This window comes from Nelumbo lutea, chromosome 1, assembly GCF_056320005.1.
Source record: "Nelumbo lutea isolate HS-2025 chromosome 1, American lotus-T2T, whole genome shotgun sequence".
Taxonomy (NCBI): domain Eukaryota; kingdom Viridiplantae; phylum Streptophyta; class Magnoliopsida; order Proteales; family Nelumbonaceae; genus Nelumbo; species Nelumbo lutea.
The window spans coordinates 75,015,735-75,036,158 of record NC_142684.1 but is presented as its reverse complement, the minus strand read 5'-3'; the positions used below and the strand labels follow the sequence as shown (position 1 = coordinate 75,036,158).

The window sequence follows — 20,424 nt, the reverse complement described above, 5'->3', positions numbered from 1 at the left end:
CCATTAACTTGACTGAAACATGTTTCTTTAACTATTCATCCGATTCAGCTCTGATACCAAGAAGAAAAACAGCATTTTGAAATGAAATGACTGTTTAAAATATTGCAGAGAATCGATAGAAAGTAACATAAATCACTTTTCAAGAAGAGAGAGGAGGAAGAAGAAGGTGGCGACAACTAGGGTTCAGAGAGAGATTTTCGAACATAATCTCCTCTTACACCCCTAATCCTATTTCATTAACTTAAACTTTGGTAATTTACAGAGAGGCCCCTGGTTGGGCAGAAAATTAAAAACGTAACATAAGAAAAATAAGGGCCCAGATTAAGGCCCATTACAGCAAAGAACATAAAAGGATAAAAAGGACAAACAGCCTATGCGCTATTCGGCCCATCTTCTCTACACAATCATTTACCACCCTCAGATCAACGGGCAATCTGAGGTGGTTAACCGCTGTTTGGAGACTTATTTACGGTGTTTTGTTGGAGTAAGGCCTCAACAATGGGTCAGGTGGTTACCCTGGGCCGAATACTGGTATAATCTCTATGGGCATAAGCCTCTTCAAGGTGTTGTATGGGAGAGATCTACTTTTATTGCTGCCTTATGAGAGGGGTCTACCCCTGTAGCTGAGGTTGAAGAGCAGTTAATTAATGAGGACAAGATCATTCAGTCTCTCAAGGAGCAATTGATGAAGGCCAGGCATGACAAGAAACACCTCAAACTTCAGCCATATAGACAAATCTGAGTTGCCCAAAGGGCTTGGCAGAAGTTGGCCCCTTGGTTCTGCAAGCCTTATATATCCTTGAGCACATTGGAGTTGTTGCTTACGGATTGGACCAACCAGCCACTACCTAGTTGTACCCCGTCTTTCATGTCAATTTGTTGAAGCAGAATCTGAACCTAGCTGCTCCTACTAGACCACTCTTACCTGAGTTCAATGAGGAAGGAGAACTAAGGGCTGAACCTTGGGAAGTAACTGACTGGCATTGGGTCAAGGTGCAAAATCACTTCATTAAGCAGGCAAAGGTGACCTGAACCAACATGCCAAAGGAAGAAGCAACCTGGGAGGATAACTACACTCTGAAGTAGCAATTTCCTAACCTCAACCTTAAGGACTGAGGACAAGGTTGATTCCAAGGAGGGGTGAGCTGATAGGATCCCAAGCCCACCAATCCAGGAAAGACAACAGAGGACTCAAGGAGACGGACGGGTCTCACCCTACATTGATAAGTCCAGGCCCTCCAATCAAATATGTATACGGGAGGAAGGCACGTGGCCTACCAGCCTTGAGATCATGCACCATACGTGAATAAAATTTGTAAAGCTACTGTATATGGAGAGAATAGCACCTGAAGGACATATATCACCATTTCTGTTAAGATCTTTTTGTTGGACAATTTTGTATGCCCTTAGCTTCAATATGATTTGATGCACTTTTGATATTTAGTGTAAATAAATAAAGTGCATGTTTGATTCATGTTGTTTGGTATAATTCTGTGTAAGACCCTAAAACTGGACACTTATTGAGACTCATGTTAGTTTTAAATGTTCACAGCCATTGGATAAGTTTGGGGAGATTTATCCTGCCAAGGCTGATACTGGTGTGCCGCCAAGTGTTGGGATGACCTGTCTCGGCCACCAGGGTAAGAACCAAGGCACATGCAGTATGGGATTATTCGAATCCTTGAATCGGACCAGATTTCCAGTATTGCCCTGGACCTTGGAGACAGATGGGCAAAACCGGAAAGGTACACCTGACCCTTAGACTCGATTATGGCACTTCACTAGGTGTCGGATCGGGTTGTCTTTGATATGCCAATCAGTGAGATCCTTAGTGAGGGTCAAAACCTAGGCATGTTGGGGCAGTCTGAGAATTCATCTGAGTGGATGATCATAGTGACAGGATCAGCCCCTTTGTCGGACAAAGGTAATGATCGCGAATGCACTCTCTAATGGAAACCAAACTGCCGACAGTTGATTTCAATCATTGGAATTTTGTTTTGCAAAATTTATAATATATATATATATATATATATTATATTATATATATATATTAATTTTATTTTATTTTTGTATGGTTTCAAAACGTTTGCAAATGGTTTTAATTCCCGGGATCCATGTGAGTGGAGAGTGCAGCATTGTTCCTTGCAGCCGAGGGAGAGGTATTCTCTTGTCGGGCAGTGCTTGATCATTATGGGCTGAGAGGTTAAGTGTAAGGCCATTTAGGATAATACCTGATGGGCTAATCTTGCACCTACCCACAGTCCCTGGGTTTTTATAAGATGGCTTGGCCTAGGAACCACTTAATGTAAGTGTTGGGCCCATAGGGTCCATGTGATGGGCTCAGGGGTTCACTGGGCTTCTCAGTGAATTCGGCTAGGCCTTGTAATGAAGGCTAGGCCGAACCCATGTGGCTGGTGTGAAGATCAATGCTTGGGTCCCACGCCATACAAAGAAGCCCAACTGGGCAGCAGATTGGAAACTAGTTAAGCACTGAACAATTAATGGGCCAAAAGCCCATTTCGAATTGGGCAGATATGACCACCCACTTATGGGACGGATCTGGGATTAAAGTTAGCAAAATGATTGGGCCTTTAACCTAATCCACTCTAGGGATTTGGTAACCTCCTGATAAGATCAGGAGTAAGCTAACCTAATCTGCAGATAGGATTAAGATCTTCCCCTATCTAGATACTGGTTTGGATTGGGATAACTCCTCATTAGGAGGTTTCTTAATCAAGAAGAAAAGAGGAGAAACCCTAAGAGAGATACAACAGAATTCGAACCTAGGGTTTTTGGTGCAAGAAAACTTGTAGCGAATTGAGATAGGATCTCATAACTCTCCAGAGAGAAGAGAAGTAATATTCGCCATCTTCATCTCAAGAATTCTCCTCCAGCCACCGCCATTCTCTGGAAAGATTGGGTCTTCGAAGGAAAGAAATCAAGAAATTAGTTCTTGATATCAGTTTTTCATAAAGAACTGAAAAGATTTGGAGCTCAGAGTTTCCAAAGGATTCTTGCGAAGGATTCAGTGTGTAGGACGCACTCTGCTGGTTCCGTTCCACATATTGCTGTGTCATCTTCAGTAGGAGTGGATCTTGGTGTCCTCTTTGGGCGTGAACACCAACTTTGGGAGATACTGCTTTTCTAGATCAGGTATATTTCCTCCCTTCTCTTTTGGTTCAGATCTGGTTTGATTATGGTTCAAGTAGGATCCTTGAATATTGTATTCTAAATTTAGGGAATATGATTCCCAGTTGGAAGAAGGTAGAAAATTTTTGAAATTTGCCCACCCATTCCGCAACCTTTTTGGCGTCCATACGATGGATCCTACCATTCTTTCACTTTTTCCCTTTTCTTTCTTGTTCAGGAGGTAGAAACCCTCGAAGATCCCCAGCGGTGGGCAGTAACCCATCAGTTGATCAGATAAAATCTTAAGAGTTTTCCTCATCAGTTCAGGTTTTGAAGTCTGAAAAGGTTCAAGATCGTGGCCATCGATATGTGTTGGTTGAACCCTAACAACTAAGAAATTAATAAAAGTATAAGATATTAGTATATCTATTGTGATAATTTTATAAGCCTACAAAATAAATAATTTATTTTAGTAATATATTTTGTAAATCTGACAAAATAATATACATGCATAGACACACTTGGACAATGCAGCCCTCCATAGGTGCCTTGTTGCCTAGGCACCTGCCTAGACAACCATGATATTGGTTTTAACTTATGGTGTTTCTACCAATTTTTCCCAACTTCATTCATTTTTCATGTAAGAAAAACAATAGTCCATGCTGCCATGGGGCTAGCTCTTAGCTCTTCACACATTAAGGTATTGTAACACTAACACCACACCTCATGCCTTCACCTCTTAGATTGCCTTGTTCTTCTTTTCCTTTCTTTTTTGCACTCTTAATGTTTGATCAAAGATTAAAAAGGACATTACCCAATATAGGTCCCATCTATCTGGGTTCTTGGGAGGGGTAGATTGGATATGTCACTAGCCTGGAATTTTATGCTCAATGTAGCTGCTCTCAGACTCAAACCTGCATTCTCAGACTTGTCAGACCAAGTTTTTACAATCAAACCAAGCAATGGCTCCTTAATTAATCAAAGAATAAAAGAATGAATTACAAACAAGATGCCAAGCATCCAAACTAAAGACTGGTCAACTCACCTACCCCAGGTCCACAAGTTTAGCATTTTGGTTACATTACAAGGTCCCTTAGCTGTCCCAAAACAACCGAGTTCTATTCACACCTTGTTTTGATAAGGCATCAGCCACCCAGTTAACTGACCTATGCACACATTGGATATAGACAATTCTTTCCTTACCCAGCTCCTTTATTTACTTCAAAATATTCGGGTACTGCCTAAGAGTCAGAGACTCTACTCTTTTTTTTTTTGGTAATAAAATAAAAATTCATTAAAAGGAAAGAAGAACTCACATAATCACCAGAAGACAAAAGCTCCTCAACATAAAAGGATCCCAAAAACAGCCCAAAGACGAACTCAAAACTCAAAGCCAACAAGGACAAGAACCATTCAAAAACCCCACAAACCCACATCTAAACTCGAGATAAACCGAAGCCAAAACCAACTCACAAAGAGATTCCCTTTTCTTTGTTTTTCAAGTCTTCTATTTGCTGCAACAATCTTCAAGGACTCCAACGAGCAAGAAGATTTCTCATTAATCCTTTCCAGCTCCAGGACCATGTTCTTCTCAAAAAATTGAGCATCAACCTATGCTGTAGTTCTTTCATTATCAGCTTCTTCTGGTCTAATTGTACTCAAGTCATTATTACTCTCTTCAGTCAGTGGTGGATGTGCTTGAAGATCTCCATCATTCTCCCTTACAGGCATCTCATACCGTTCCTCTAGCTCTTTAAACATCTTCATCGTGAAAGGTTTGCCTCCCAACTCAAGCAAACCCGGGGTTTTACCTACTTCCACTGCCTTATCAACCACCATATTTAAGTCAATGGTCTTGTTGATGTAATGTGTTTCATCCAAATAAACTTCCTCAGTTGAATCATTTAACCTCTCATCTTCAGAAGAGTCATCACCTTCCTGCATTGTTTCTTCCCTTAACCAGTACACTACCACTCTATATTCGCCTTCAACAATCAGGTTTCTAAGATTCAGAGTTCTTGCTAGTCTTAGGCCTTGAAATGCTTTTGTCAGTTCAGCCCTGGTTGAATCCCCATACCTTATAGGTGATGTGTTGAAGAGATAAGTGTTTGGCTGATCCAAAAATAAATAAATAAATAAAAACAAAGAGATAAGTGTTTGGCTATATTGGGTTTTGAGTTGTTTTGTTCTATTTCTTGTTTTCGTTTTTGTTATGGACCTGTTTTTCTATTTCTTTTCATTAGTGTGTCTAGCTGTCCCTATGGAGGTCATATATGTAACTTTATTTATGCTTAACATAAATACTAGTGCCACTCTAATTGAGATCCACCATTTGTTTCTCCAATTCTCTCCCCCTTGCTGTTCTTTCCTTCTTCTATTCTCTTCTACTTAACAACTGAATTCTTTCTTGTTTCTTTTGATTTTACCTGTTTTCTGTTGCTGAAAATACAAGTTCATGAGAATAAGGAAATTATTGAAGCAGCACAATCCCTAAGATTCAGCATATTCCACATGTACCTTGATTGTCCAGACCACTGTCGTCGAAGTTTAATTTGATCTGATTTAAACAAGGTTGTCACCATTGTTGAGAAGTAGCCTACCCTAGTCAATGAGGAACCTGCTATCCATTGCCATCCCTTGAAAAAAATCCTCTTAATGTTATGGAAGTAACAGAACTTCTAAAGACATGATTGAGTAGAAAACCCAATCAGTTTAAATGTTTTACTAATTAAAAAACCTCATTCTAAATTTTTGGCTAAAATTACTGTTCTTGTTTTCAATGATTATAATAGTCATAAAATTTATCCCTTATAAAAAAAAAAATTATCCCAAGAAGGTATCTGAGAGGATGTACAAGGTATGCAAAACAAACTAGTAAAGCACAACCCTCAAGTAAAAATTATTATTTGGATCTATGGTGAGGTTAATTATGCATGTGTATACTGTATCGTTCTTACTGTTAATGCATGCAACATATAAGCATGGCTTTTTTCTGGACAAGTACAACTATTTGCTTGGTTATGGAAACAAAGCCTTCATAGGTATGAAAAGTTGCCTCATGAATTTTTATGCAAAATAATTAAGGACATCATGGATAGGGGCAAATTCTGCCTTAATTCTTCTATGCCTTTTTTGTGAACATTTACTAGGTCAATTATTTACCATATGCAGATATCTCTTACTTACAAAAACCTGCTTGATAAATGGTGTGGATAATAGAGATAGAGAACACAGATTTGATTGGGATTCATAACTCATGGGCCATTGCCTTTGTAAGTTCTGAGTATAAGGACTCATGTGACACCAATGATACATGACCTAATTAGGTCGAGGACCAGGGTTTGTTCATTCAAGAAAACATTAGTAACTCCAATTTGATGTACCGAATGCTTTCCTGATGTCCCAGCAATTGATACAACACACAGAACAAAAATAATCAGTGGTTCAGTGGTTATTTTGCCACTGTACTAGCTTATTAATATTAATTTGTCATATTATCCTTGTTGGGCATGATTGAGTTTGTATGTTTTTTCTTGGTTGCAGTTTCTTTCTCTTCATGTATGTTTCTATTTTACCAAATTTGACTTGGGACAAATTTGTAATTTCTTAACATGCTTTCCTTGTTGATTTGACAGGACAGAGAAAAGGTATCGAAGCTGATTATGTGGATGGTCTCTACTGCTTTGCAGTCATACTCTATGCAGCCCTCTCTTCTGAAAAAAACTGATTTTCATTTCACAGTTTTGTCAGAGGAGGAACAATATGAAGAATCTCTTGTTTCAAAGATTTTACGATGGATAACAGCTTCGGTGATTGTTGGAAAGATTTCACTGAAAGTTTATAAAATAAACACCTCTACTTCTCCAGGAATAAAAACCTTACAATCCCTATTGGAATGCATTAAGAATGGATATGGTGAGAGAAGGGAAAACAATTTTGGCAATAAGAAGGCATTAGTTGCTACAATTTTATACCTTCAACAGCTTCTTGGACTGAATGGTGAAGTGCTCCCATCAGTTGTTTCTGCAATTTGCCTCTTACTCCTTTCTAATGCCTCTAATTCTACAGGTACATATATTTAATGCCTATTTAATAACACAACAATTCAAAACTTTGTTGGCTATTCTAACTTGAATTCTATCAATGATATTTTCACGTAGTTGTCAAGGCATTGCCTATGTGACTAGGCACCCCTGGTTGGGTTCCTCACCTGAATACCTTGACATGTAGCAACAATGTGCTAGTCTAGGAAACTGGGCACCTACCTAGGTGACAAAAATAAAAGGTGAGAACCTTATTATAGTATAATCTATATCACTACATCTACTAATATATGTGGAAATACATATATTATTGTACAAAAATAGTCGACCCCCACCCCAAAGAGCCCCTTTCATATTAAAAGATATTTGCAGTTATAAGAATGACCTTCTAGGGTTGAAAGATAAAAAGAACAAATAAAATAATAAGAAAATTGTACAACAAGGGCTATACTAATAATGTACATCAAGATATATCTTCACACTCCCCCACAAACTGATGCGTAGACATCAGCATCAGTTTGCCCATAAGAACAAGGTGTCGACTCTTAGTCATGGCCTTGGTGAAGATGTCGGCAATCTGCATGTGAGAGGCTACATGAGGAAGAGATATAGAGCCAACAATGAAAAGGTCTCTAATAAAGTGACAGTCCACCTAGATATGCTTAGTCCTTTCATGGAAGACAGGATTAGATGCAATCTTTATAGCACTTGTGCTGTCGGCATATAGAGGTATAGGAGTAGGAAGTTGAGTACCAAGATCCATGAAAAGAGACTTCAACCAAACAATCTCACTACAAGCAGAAGACATGGCTCTATGCTTGGCTTCAATAGAAGACTTAGAGACAGTTTGTTGTTTCTTTCACTTCCAAGAGATGAGAGAGTCACCCATGAAGATGCACCACCCAGTAGTGGATCGGCGAGTGTCAGGACAACCAGCCCAATCTGCATCAACATAAACTCTCAACTATATGGATGATGAGGAAGAGAAAAACAGTCCCTGAGAAGTTGTGTCTCTAACATAACGGATGATGCTGCGAACAACAATCATATGAGGTTGACGAGGGGCAGAAACAAATTGACTAACGGCCTGAACAACATGTGAAATATCAGGCCGAGTCATAGTGAGATAGATTAGAGAGCCAACAAGCTGATGGTACAAAGTAGCATCGGGAAGAACTAGGCCTTCATATTTAGACAACTTGACATTCAGCTCCAGAGGGGTATCAATGTGTTTCTCATCAGTAATTCCAGCTAGCTTGACGAGATCAGAGGCATTTTTTTGCTGACAAATGAAATACCTTCGACTGCTACCCTGTGGCCTTCTCTTAACAAAAAGAGAGTAATCAGAGGAACTCTGGCTATACTCGGCTGCAATAACATCTCGAAAGCACTCAAACCAAGCCCTAGGTGCCTACTTCAGACCATATAGGGATTTCTTTAGGCGACAAACATGTGAAGAATCACTGCAATATCCAGGTGGAGGCTTCTTGTAGATTGTCTCCTTTAGTTGACCATGAAGAAAAGCATTCTTCACGTCTAATTGGTAGATAGTCCAGGAATGAACAACAGAAACGGCTAGAAGAGCCTGAACTGTGGTGATCTTAGCAACTGGGGCAAAAGTTTCTCCATAACCAATCCCATATTCCTGAGTGTATCCTTGGGCAACTAACTGAGCCTTATATCAATCAAATGAACCATCTGATTTCAGTTTGATCTTATAGATCCAACGACAACAATAGAAGCATTTGGAGGAGTAGGCACAAGATCCCAAGTATCATTCTCATGGAGGGCTTGAATTTTAGCATCCATGGCTTCTTTCCAATGAGGACTTCTAATGGCTTGCTTATAAGAACTAGGAATATCTATGGAAGAAAGTACAACAAAAAAGGAGCTAAGGTCGAGAAATACGAGTAGAACGACGAAGTAGAATAGAAGAACTACCATCTAAAATAGGAGGATCTTGGGGCGAAATGTCACTTACAGGAGGTGCAGAAGGAGGATGCTCTGGACCGGGTGGAAGGAGGTTTGTAGGCACAGGATCTGCGACACGTGGCTGCTTGCGGGTGAAGATGAGAAGATCTCTCTTAGTAGAGGAAGTAGGAGTGTTATCTGAGTCAGTCCTGCAAAACAAAGATAGAAGGAGCAGATAATCTAGCAATTCCAGCAAAGAAGGAAATATGTTCAAGAAACACAAATTCTGTGAAATCCAAATACGACGAATAGCAAGGTCATAACACAAGAATCCTTTGTGGTTAGGACTATATCCCACAAAGGCACACATAGCAGATTGAGCAGTTAATTTAGAACGTTCACGAACAGGAAGATGTACAGAACAAAGACAACAAAAAACATGAAGACTGGAGAAATCTGGGGATGACCAAAAAGTTTTTGGAAGGGTGAAGTGTTGCCAAGAACAGAGGAAGGACGATAGTTGATCAAATACGCAGTTGTGCTAGCTGCTTCTACCCAAAATGAAGTCGGAACGTGGGATTCTTGTAGTAATGTCCGCACAACACCAAAGATATGTCCATTTTTCCATTCAGCTACACCATTTTGTTGAGGAGAGTCTGGACAGCTGTGTTGAGATTGAATTCCATAACTCCTCAAGTAGGCCTAAAAGTCTCCATCTCTATATTCTCCCCCTGAATCTGAACGAAGGATACTCACATTGCACTTGAAGCGAGTTTGCACCATAGTATGGAATAATTTAAATGTTGCAAAGACCTCTGATTTGTGCCATAAAAAATAAATCCAAGTGTATCTGGTACAATCATCTATAAACAATACAAAGTATTTGTATCCCAATCGTGAAGTAATAGAAGCAGTCCAAACATCACTATGTATTATCTCAAAAGGTTTAGTGACATTGTCAGAAGTGTGTAGAAAAGGTAAAACATGACTTTTACTCAAACAACAAGCAATGCAAGAAACATCAAAAGTATGAACAGGAGGATTTTTTTCTTAATTAAATCAGAATCAAACAAAAACTTCAATTTTTGAGAATATGGATGACCCAATCGTTTATGCCATAAATCCCAAACACCATTTCTATAACTCAACAGAGAATTAGACATAGAAGAACTAAGATAAGCCGATGATGCTCCTAATTGAGACTTCTCAAACTCCAGCACAAACAGACAGCCCAACCTATGCCCCTTCCCTTTCACCTTCCCAGTGTACCGGTCCTGTATCAAGCAACCATCATGAGAAAAGGTGAGAACATTTTGCTTCATCAACAAGTTGACCAACAAAAATCAGATTAGTAGTAAGGTTAGGTACTAAGAGGGTTTTTGAGAGAGGGAAGGACATAGTGGGTGGCAGTTTAAGGGATAAGTCATTACTACCAATAATGTCTAACTTTTCACCATTGGCAGTAACAATGTGTTTATGGTGAGTCTCGGTAAACGGATTTGGTTGATTGAGGTAGGTTCCTGTCATATGATTGGTGGCACCTAAATCTATAATCCAAGCATGTGAGGGGGAAGAACAATATGCAGAGAACTTACCAGGCAAGCCAATAGTAGAGAAAGTAGAGGAAATAGCAAAGGATACCAATTGTCAAACCTTTTCTTAATCCATAGATCCAGTGGAATCACTTTTCACTAAAGAATCACCCTTAGTGGACACAGTGTCAATTGCATGTCCATCTATTACTTGATAGGCCCAAGGTTGAGTCTTTTTCTGAGAGCCCTTAATTGGTTGGATTGGACAATCTGGAATGATGTGACCATGTTGCTTGTAATGGGTGCACATATTCTTCTTCTTACAGTGATAGGTAATATGTCCAAAACCCTTGCACTCATAACACTGGGTTTTGGAGAAGTCCTTGGAGGTTGACTTCTTTACCTCCATGAGCAACAAAAGTTGTTTCAGCCCCTATTTCAGTCATCTTTCCATCAAAACCGGCTGCAGTGAGAAGCCTAGTCTCTTCCCCCAGTAGCTCCCCTAAAACAGATTCCAGATCTGGAAGTGTTCCCCTACTCAAAATATTGGACCCGATTATCTCATATTCAGGTCTAAGCCTCATAAAAAACTGAGTTAACTTCCTCTTCTCAAAATGTTTCTGGAGATATTTCACACATTCTGTTGAGTCTGAGGGATCAATATGGACAATTTCGTATTCAGCCCACAAATTAATAAAACCTGAATAATATTTTTGTATCCTTCTATCTCCTTGACTATAGGCAAATATCTCTTATTCTATTTGATATTGTTTAGGTATATTGTACTGTTGATAAACTTTCTTCAGATATGAATACATTTCGTAGGTTGTTTTCATTTTTCTCATAGGTACAAAAATATGATAATCAATACAACTAAGAATCCAAGAAACAAGCTTGTTGTTATCTAGTTTTCATTGTTGTAAGGCTTTGATCTCAGTCTCAGTTGGTTTAGTGACAGTCCAATTCAGGTGTCCTTCCAAACTTTTCTCTTCAACATAAAAATCAAAGTGGAATTTCCACATCCCATAAGTTTGTCCATTCATCTTCACAAGAATAATATCCCCTCTATCTGAAGCCATTACAGCATAAAACAGCAAAAAAGAGGGTTCGACAATAGTCCAAAAAACTAGTCTGAACAACAATCTACTTTGCCCAAGAATACAAAGTAAAAACTGATCGAAGCAAGCAAGATGAGCAGTAATCAAATCCAAGAGAGTCAAAAACTGAGAAAAGAAACCTCTTACTGTCACCAGAGATTGTCCAAGATCCAGCAATAGAAGAAAACCAGACACAGTCCAAGAAAGGAAAGTCTGGACGCAGCTGTCCAGAAGAGATGTATAGATCTCTCTCAAAACTTCATGGATCTCAATGAAAAATTCAGAATATGATGAGGGCTAGGCGACACTTCCTTTCAAATCTTACTGCAAATTGATGTCAAACGAGAGAGATCTAATGAAATCTCTCTTACTAGATGCATAGAATACAGAGAGAAATGGTTCCTGGAAAGATCAAAACAGTCCAGAACCAATCGGCAATATTGGTAGTTCTCAAACTGATCAAGAAAAAAGAGAAATGGATCAGGGAGCAGCCTGCTCTGATACCATGTGAACCAAACTGAGAACAAGAGAGAGAGCAGATTCAGGGGTGTCAAGAATAGTTGACCCCCACCCCAAAGAGCTCCTTTTATATTAAAAGATATGTACAGTTACAAGAATGCCCTTATAGGGCTGAAAGATAAAAAGAACAAATAAAATAATAAGATTACTGTACAACAAGGGCTATACTAATAATGTACATCAAGATATATCTTCACAGAGGCTGCATAGATACTAGAAGCCATGACATCACCATGTTGTTTCCCTGATTCCACCTGCCATACTCTGCACTCCCAGACTTAGGTTCTTTAATTTTTCCATTGATATATCCTATCTTCCCCCTTGCGGTGGTGTACAGTTTGATCCCCTTCGGCCACTCTAGGTAATTGAGCGCATCTAGTGGAATGACAGCCATAGGGAAGGTCAAATCTATCCCCTGACTCATCCCATTTTGCATTGAGGAGATACCAAAGGTAGCAGTCTCTTCAAAACTCATGGTAACTGCTTCAGGTCACAACTAATCAGCCACAGAAACAATGGTGCATTACAGTCCAGGTCTAGCACCGACAAAGGTTGATTTTTTAAGTCCACATACAGTCCCACACAAAAGAAGGTTACTTTTCTCCCTTTCACACAACATACTGCTACTGGGAAAAACATATACTGCATTAAAGAACTGTGGAACAATCAACACTCAGACCTAACAAGGCCCTGCAATCACCAGGGTTTCACTTTACTTTACATCAAATACAAGTCATCACCGACCTACTAACACACCACAGGGATCATAGGATCCACAGGAAAAAAAAAACTAAAAACAGGTTCTAATCACCTCACATCAGTCACATGAACCTGTTACAGGTTTTTATCTTGGTACACGGCCAAGATAAAAAGAAAAAAAAAATTCTGAAAAAAAACACCTCTCAGATCAGTCCGATGCTTTTCTCTGACTTCTTCAAAAAGAAACCCAGCAAAGAGAATAAGAAATATTTGATCGATCTTGCTTTCAGAGCTAATAGACCTGCTCTGATACCATATTAAACAAAGAACAATGAAGAAAGTTGTAAAAGAGGAGAAGAGAGGAGAGGTGAGAGCCAAAAAGTCATGCTGGTTGCACCAGCATTAGTATTTATATTAGGGCAACCAAAAAATAAAGTAAAAGTACAATATTGCCCCTATGACACTAAAGCTGAACTTAGGACAGTCTTTTAACATTAACCACAAAAAAAGAAATGTTTAAATTTAAGAAAATGATGCAATTTTGCATGCAAGTTAACCAAAACTGCAAATCTGCAATAAAATTATGATATAAAACATATAGTGCATCAGGGGGTTCAGGAGCTGACTGCCTTTGCCCCTTGACATAGGAAAGTGTCTTGAAGTCTACCATCAACCCCTCATTTTCAAGTTCAAGAGCCAACTGCTGCTAAGTTATATTCTCCCTAGTCCCCAGATTGACCATATGGGGGTATTAGCCAAGGATGGAATTGATAAAGTGGCCCTGTTGATTCCTTCTGTACGCTTGTAATTACAACCTTAATTGTGTTTCTCTCTTTTTCCTGTTCAATTCTCTTTTTATCTACTAAAGTTTTGTTATTTTATGAATGAAAATGAAAATAGCACTTGATTCATCAAAAAAAAATTAAAATAGCAGTTGTGTACTGTATCATAATTAACATTATTCGTTTTCTTTTGTTCAGGATCTGAACTATTGCTTTGCAATCATGGCAGTCTTGTGGCATCATTATGTTCAAAGATACGCTGCCCTGCTGAAGCTAATCCTGCCTGGAGATGGTAAGCATGTCTTTTGTATTCGTTGTTTCATCTAATCATCCTCCCATTCCATTCCTTGTTTCTTGTTAACCCAAAGGGAGAAAGGAAAATGGAAAAGTATAACAAGGAAAGAAAATAAGGCTTGGTAAATTGTTGGTAAAACTCCAGCAGCAGGCTTATCCATATCTAGTGTAGCAAACCTAACAATCTGTTCCATAAAGTGTTCTGAGACCTAGCCCAATCAGGATGTTGTAGCATTTGACCGGTGACCCAGTCTCATAGGTTTTGAAATGATCAGTTCTCTGGACCACTGACTGGTTCAGGATTTCATAGTTTATACGATAATTGTTTTAGGCTTGTATTGACATAAAATAGGTTTTAAACTGTCAAATTTGAGTTACACCTTTTAGCTTTCTTCTCATGATTTTGTTTGTTTTTTTTTTTTCCTGAGTGGATCAAAGTGGTCAGCCTAGATAGTGACATCCATTGACCTGTGACCTCCCAGCCTCAGCAGGTCTACAGTCAGGGTTCCATTGGGAGCAAGTCGAGTGGATTGGGCTGGGTCTAAGCTCAACCCAGGCCCAATCCAAAGAATTGGACCTAAGGCCTGAGCATGGACCAAGCCTGATGTTAAGCCCGATCTGTTCAATCTGGACCCAGCCCACACTGGCATTTGATGCACTCAGGTTGGGCTTGGGCTCAGGTCAGTAAATCATCTCACACTAAATTTGATATAAATGTATGTGTATATGTATGGATAATGTATGGCTTATCAAAAACAAAGTATGTATATATGTATTTATGCATGCAAATGTGTCTATATATACATACATATATATAGTGAGGCTGGGTTCAGGCTACGTAAGGGCTAGGCCTAGGTCCAACTTCAAAAGTAAAAAGCCTGAACTTTTGGGCCCAAGTCCAGCCCTTGTAAAATAGGAGGGTGGGTTGGGCCCTCCAAGTTGCACCCTTAGGGGTCCAGAACACTGGATCTACCATTTTTTAATGGTTCAACAAAATGCAGGTAATACCTCAGGTACAGACGTAATGGTCACGGTTATTCATTTTGGAAATCTTAAGGTGGGAACCATCAGAAAGTCTCATCCAGCCACACATTGCTGGCCATATTCATCCAGCCACACATCAGAAATATCAGTGATGTAAAGTACAACCGATGTTCCCAATGTACGGCTGGATGAACATGACGAGCAATGTGTTGTGGTCAGCAGATCTGAACTCATGTTCTACCTGGGCACTTAAGCTGCGGCCTTTCACTTGTAGGGTACAAAAAATGGCTTGTCATAAAATAACAGCATTTTTATCATGTTATTTATGGTTAAGTTTCCCATATTGGACAGGTCATTTTATCAGCCATGGAGAGACCTTTCATTAGATTTGACCGATTTACAGAAGATGGATGAACGGGTTGCTTGTCAAAAACTACTAGTCATATTTGCAAATGCCCTGGAAGGGAAGCGACTAGCGTTACCAGATCAAAATATAGAGAATTCTGGTTTATTTACATGGGGAGGATGATTTTCCAGGTGAAATAGATGGTTCTAAACATTTGGTAGCTCAGTTTTTTCCTTTTTTTCTTTATTTTGTATTATCATTCTTAATCTCGAGGTCCTTGATCTTTTCAATGCATTTGTAAATGTATTGATTGTATCTGTACATTATGTTGATGCATTATTTTGTTTTCCTTTTCCATGTCTGTAAGTTTTCACACATTTACCCACCGCATTTCTATGGGTGTGGAATGGTGCGTCTTTGTACAATATTGTAGTCATGATTCATCCTCCATGAATACTTATTTTATTTGTGCTTGTGAGATGAAGTGACCGCGATGGTACAACTGGGCCTGCGGCCTGCATCCACATGGCTCTTGCAAATGGGCTCGTGAAAAATTGCTCATTAAACGATTCAATCCATTTTTCACATAAGCCTCATTGTTTCCCCTCATATCTCTTAATAATTGTCATTCTCCTAAAAATACCCCAATGCCATAATTTCCATCTGAAACTTTGATACCTATATGGGATGCCAGATGAGAAGAGTTCGGATCTGCTGACCACATCAGATGGCTACAAATGTATTGTCAGTTGTGAACAGGTACGAACTCATGCCGGAAATCAAAGATTGTTTCATCTAGGTATTGTCAGCATACGAAGGATGTAAGTCGATCACAATGGATGCAGATAGAAATGCTTAAAGGTTTTGATCTTTTTATGTATATGCCTAGAAGGTTAGAACTCAAACCAGATGGCTCACAGGCTAGCAACTTATGCTTGTTTTGCCAAACTACACGGGTATGTACTTTCGTTGTGATCTTTATCTTTATTTGTTATTTCAAATGAAGTTCTGTTTTTTGCAACCAAAAAATAAATTAAAAAGGAGCCATGATCGTTCGTCCAGCCTGCTTGACTGGGCCTATAGAAGACATTCAAGTGGGATTTCTCAAAATGAATGTCTGTGTCTGCCAGTTATCTCCCCTTGTGAACTAAACTGTCTAGCTCTTTCTTATACCAAGTATGTAATGAGTTTTAAGCTTCCTCGTTTCATAAACTGAAAATAAGTGCAGTATAATATGCTTTTTCTTGTCATAAACTTGAAAACATTTCGCAGGCAAACCTTGTTGTAGTTAGAATTACTCGGAAATAATCAAATAGAATGGGATAAATTGCATTGATCAAGAAAACTGACTTTTGGGCTTCCGTACATGTGCATTAAATTTGTGGGAATATATTTTTATTTTCAATGTGGTTGGGTTTTCATGTTTCTATGGTGTGTGTAGAGTTTTTGCTAGGGGTGGATTTGAGTCGAGCTGAATATTTGGACATTCAAGCTTGGCTTGTTGAAATTGTGTTAGGCTCGAGTTCAATTTGAGCTAGAGATTTGAGCTCGAGCTCGGCTTGGTTCAAAGCTCACAAGTTCGAACTCGGTTCCACTCAAGCTTGACTACAAGTTAAGTTTTTTTTTAAATAAAAATTATAAATATAAAAATATTTTTTTTATTTTATGTACAAAAAATTAAGAATTATAAAAATTATTTATTATTATACTATAAAATAAAAAATATACATATAAAAATTGTTTTTATTTTACATATAAAAAATAAGAATTATAAAAATGATTTACTATTATACATAAAAAATAAAAATATTATATATATAATAATTTTTGTTTATTCTAAATATTTTTATATATGTATATGTATATGTATATAATAAAAATTTATTTATTTATCATTTTAGGCTCGATTAGGCTCACAAGCCGAGTCATTGAACTCAAGTTTGACTCAAAACTCGGTTTAAACCAAATTGAATGACTCATAAGAAGTTCGCTCGTGACCACCTTTAGCTTTTGCTTGCAGAAAAAATCCCGATTAAAAGAATCAAGAGCCCTTAGAGATGGATTTGTGCTTTTGCTTTTTTAATCAACAACGTTTCTACTTCTGCCGAATGATTGATGATACTATTACGATAGTCTTTTTATTGTTTTGTAATTCTGCCAGTCAAGTTAATCTATCGATCACCGAAAGGAACTTGTAGTGAAAACCCGCTTCTATTGCGGATTTATATAAATGAATGGCGGGTAAAACTCTGGAATGAACTCTGATATGTGGGAGCTTGTCATGTAATTCCAGAGACAGAGAAGATAGAAAAGAAGCTATATAATATATTCTTTGGATGTTGGTTATTACTTATATAGTCTCAGATCGGCAGCAATAGCCTGAAAAGTTGGTAGTGGGCCTCTGACCGTCAGTTGCCCAGACGCATCTTTCTTTTCTTTTGACTGTCAGCCATCCCCTTCTGCAAATTGCAAAATGCGTATCGGGCTCCATTGTCGGCTACCCAATTCCAGTGGTATTAAAAAACAAACCATTTAGTTTACATCATTTGAAGAAACAGCAAACAAGAAGAACTGGGGCTCCTAACTTGAGGGTTCATGACTTCAATCTACCAAAAAAAAAACTTGAGTGTTCTTTGGGCCAATCATCTTCTCCTCTGCTCACCCAGCAAAGCAAGGGGCCAAATGTTTTCCAATTCTATTCTAAGGCTAGCCTGAAACCTCGTTTATAAAGAGTGAGAAAGCAAATCTGTTTCCCCAGTCTCCTTCCCACTCTCAAGAAAACCAAACCCATCACCAAAAAGTTGGAGAAATCAGAAATGGAATTCCAAGCGTTCCAACCTTCTCCATGGCCTTTCTTCTTCACCTCTCCATTTCTCTTCCCATCTTACATCATCCCTGAAAACTATGTCCACTGGACTGAAACTCCGGAGTCTCATATTTATACAGCCGACTTGCCAGGTAATCTTCCTCTCATCACAGATTCTTCACGCTCGGTGTCGGCCCCTAAAGTTCAAGTTCAAGTATCTATCGTCTCGTCTCCTTCCTGCTAATGTTTTGCTTCTGTTTTGACAGGCGTCAGAAAGGAGGAAATTAGAGTGGAAGTCGAGGATTCGCGGTACCTCATAATCCGAACACAGGGGATCGTTGAGGTAACAGAACCCAGCAGGAGTTTCACGAGGAAATTCCGGCTCCCAGCTCTGGTCAATGTGGATAGGATTTCTGCTGGATATGAAGATGGGGTCCTGAGGGTTACGGTTCCACGAAGAAGCCGCTTCAGGATCGATCCTGCTGACTTGCCGGAGCGGCGCGAAATTCTTGCTCCGGCGGCTTGACTCCTCTTTATGATTTTAGCTTCCGGCCTTCAACTAAGTTATTATTTCTTCATCAATAGTTCCACTGTTTTTTTTTTTAATCCAAGGAAGATTTGGAATACTGATTAGACGTAGTGGGTGCTAAAATTAAAGCCTATTTGTTAGGAAATTTGTACGTATAAGAATGAATGAACGAATTCAATGAAGCATTGTAATTGTTAGCTTTCAATTTGAAGCCATATTTGTCATGGTCATGATCGTAGGATTACTCGAAATCGCGGAATCAACAGACCCTCTACCCAGAACAGAAGAGATCGGACGCTGTGATCAACTAACCCCCAGTTCCAGAGTTGAAGATTGATTGGTCGTTCATTCTTTTTTTGTTTTTTCCCGTTTGGGGAGTTGGGAGAAAGAGAATGAGGAATCTGAATCTAAAGGGCCCTTAACTCTTATCTCGAAGAATTTTTTAACTTAGAAAAATGATTGTTGGTTTTTTCTTATCTCTTAGTTTTATATAATTTTTTTTAATGATACTCCCATAAAGACAAATTTATTAGGTTAAAATAGATATTTGATAATTTTTAAAATTGATAGTTCACAACAACATTCTTTGCATTCAGAGTTCAAAAATTCACCAATACCAATATATTTCTTAATGTAATTATTACAATTTCAAATGTCGACTTCAATGGTGGAGTGGTGCCGCACAGCCGCATCAATGAGGGCCCCCCTTCCCATGTGAGGGTAACCTTTTTTCTGTCGTTAGATTAGCATCTAGTCAGCACCATTATGCTGACATGGAATTCCATGTGGCTATGGTGGTGTTTGGACCAACACTGATTTTTCAGTGATTCAAAATTTGTGGAGCAATGCCAATTTTTCAGAAACTAGCCCCATATCATAGCTACATGAGTGATTTAAAAAAAAAAAGGGAAATTGTCAAAAACTCACCATGAGTTTTCAGCATTTCTCTAAACTCATCACAACTTTTCAAAATGTCTAAAACTCACCATGTCAATAAGTTTTTATTTTCCAAAACTCACCTTCTATTAGTGCACAGTTAATGTTTCTTAACAGAGGTGTCCACATCAGCATAAATAACGATTTTATAACCAAATCACCCTTGAATGGCAAGTTAGACGAAAAGGGTCTTTTTCATTTTTCAATTTTTTTTTTTACATTTTTAGTGTTTTGTTATAATTTCTAATGTTTTTTATAATTTCTGTTTTTTTTACATTTTTCTATTTTCTACCATCTATAAAATTTCCTTTTTTTGTATTTATTTGCAATTTCTGTGTTTTTCTATAATTATTGGTGTTTTTTTTACAAATTTTATTTTCTGATTTTGTTTTTCAATTTCTATATTTTCTATAATTTGAAAATATTTTTTTATTTTGTGTGCAATTTCTATTATTTTTTATACTTTTTGTAATTTCTGTATTTTTATATATTTTATATTTGAAAATATTTTTTGAATTTTTTTCTTTTTTCATGTCTAAATATTAAAACATATGTATATATTTTATATTTTTCTACGAAGGTCAAAATGGTAATATATTAACAGCCGTTAGTCTCTTTAACATCAAGTTAATGACATGGTGAGTTTTAGACGTTTTGAAAATTTGTGGTGAGTTTAAGAGAAATGATGAAAACTTATGGTGAGTTTTTGACCATTTCCAAAAAAAAAATTGTTGATTATTTTGTTGTTTGGTTGGCTGATTTCTAAGAAATCAGTAAATCAATCAGAAATCTATTATTAAAATTAAATTGATTTTCT

General features: G+C 38.1%; 2 protein-coding genes across 4 annotated transcripts in view; both read left to right on the top strand.

Annotated features, from left to right (window-relative positions):
- EMB2788 (ribosome 60S biogenesis amino-terminal protein) overlaps positions 1 to 16,337 on the top strand; it is a 76,994-nt gene extending 60,657 nt beyond the window's left edge. For 2 of the 3 annotated variants that reach the window (XM_088964793.1, XM_088964791.1), the window contains exons 12-14: positions 6,765 to 7,197; positions 13,911 to 14,004; positions 15,342 to 15,814. In XM_088964793.1, the coding sequence (XP_088820919.1) occupies positions 6,765 to 7,197; positions 13,911 to 14,004; positions 15,342 to 15,519 (705 nt within the window). In that variant the 3' untranslated portion in view covers positions 15,520 to 15,814. Of the gene's footprint in view, positions 1 to 6,764; positions 7,198 to 13,910; positions 14,005 to 15,341; positions 15,815 to 16,030 lie in introns of those variants that run through there. The other variant, XM_088964792.1, reaches the window with a different exon arrangement.
- Positions 16,338 to 17,587: 1,250 nt separating this feature from the next.
- On the top strand, positions 17,588 to 18,876 carry LOC148875406 (15.4 kDa class V heat shock protein-like). The gene is made up of 2 exons (XM_088964794.1): positions 17,588 to 18,294; positions 18,409 to 18,876. The coding sequence occupies exons 1-2, from the start codon at positions 18,153 to 18,155 to the stop codon at positions 18,666 to 18,668; spliced, it is 402 nt and encodes a 133-aa protein (XP_088820920.1). The 5' UTR covers positions 17,588 to 18,152; the 3' UTR covers positions 18,669 to 18,876.
- Positions 18,877 to 20,424: the final 1,548 nt, after the last annotated feature.

What these genes read in the sequence shown, in the direction of transcription:
- LOC148875406 (XM_088964794.1), top strand. Translation starts at nt 18,153, where the DNA reads ATGGAATTCCAAGCGTTCCAACCTTCTCCATGGCCTTTCTTCTTCACC. An exon ending in TTATACAGCCGACTTGCCAG is followed by an intron (nt 18,295 to 18,408) that starts GTAATCTTCCTC and finishes CTGTTTTGACAG; the next exon opens with GCGTCAGAAAGGAGGAAATT.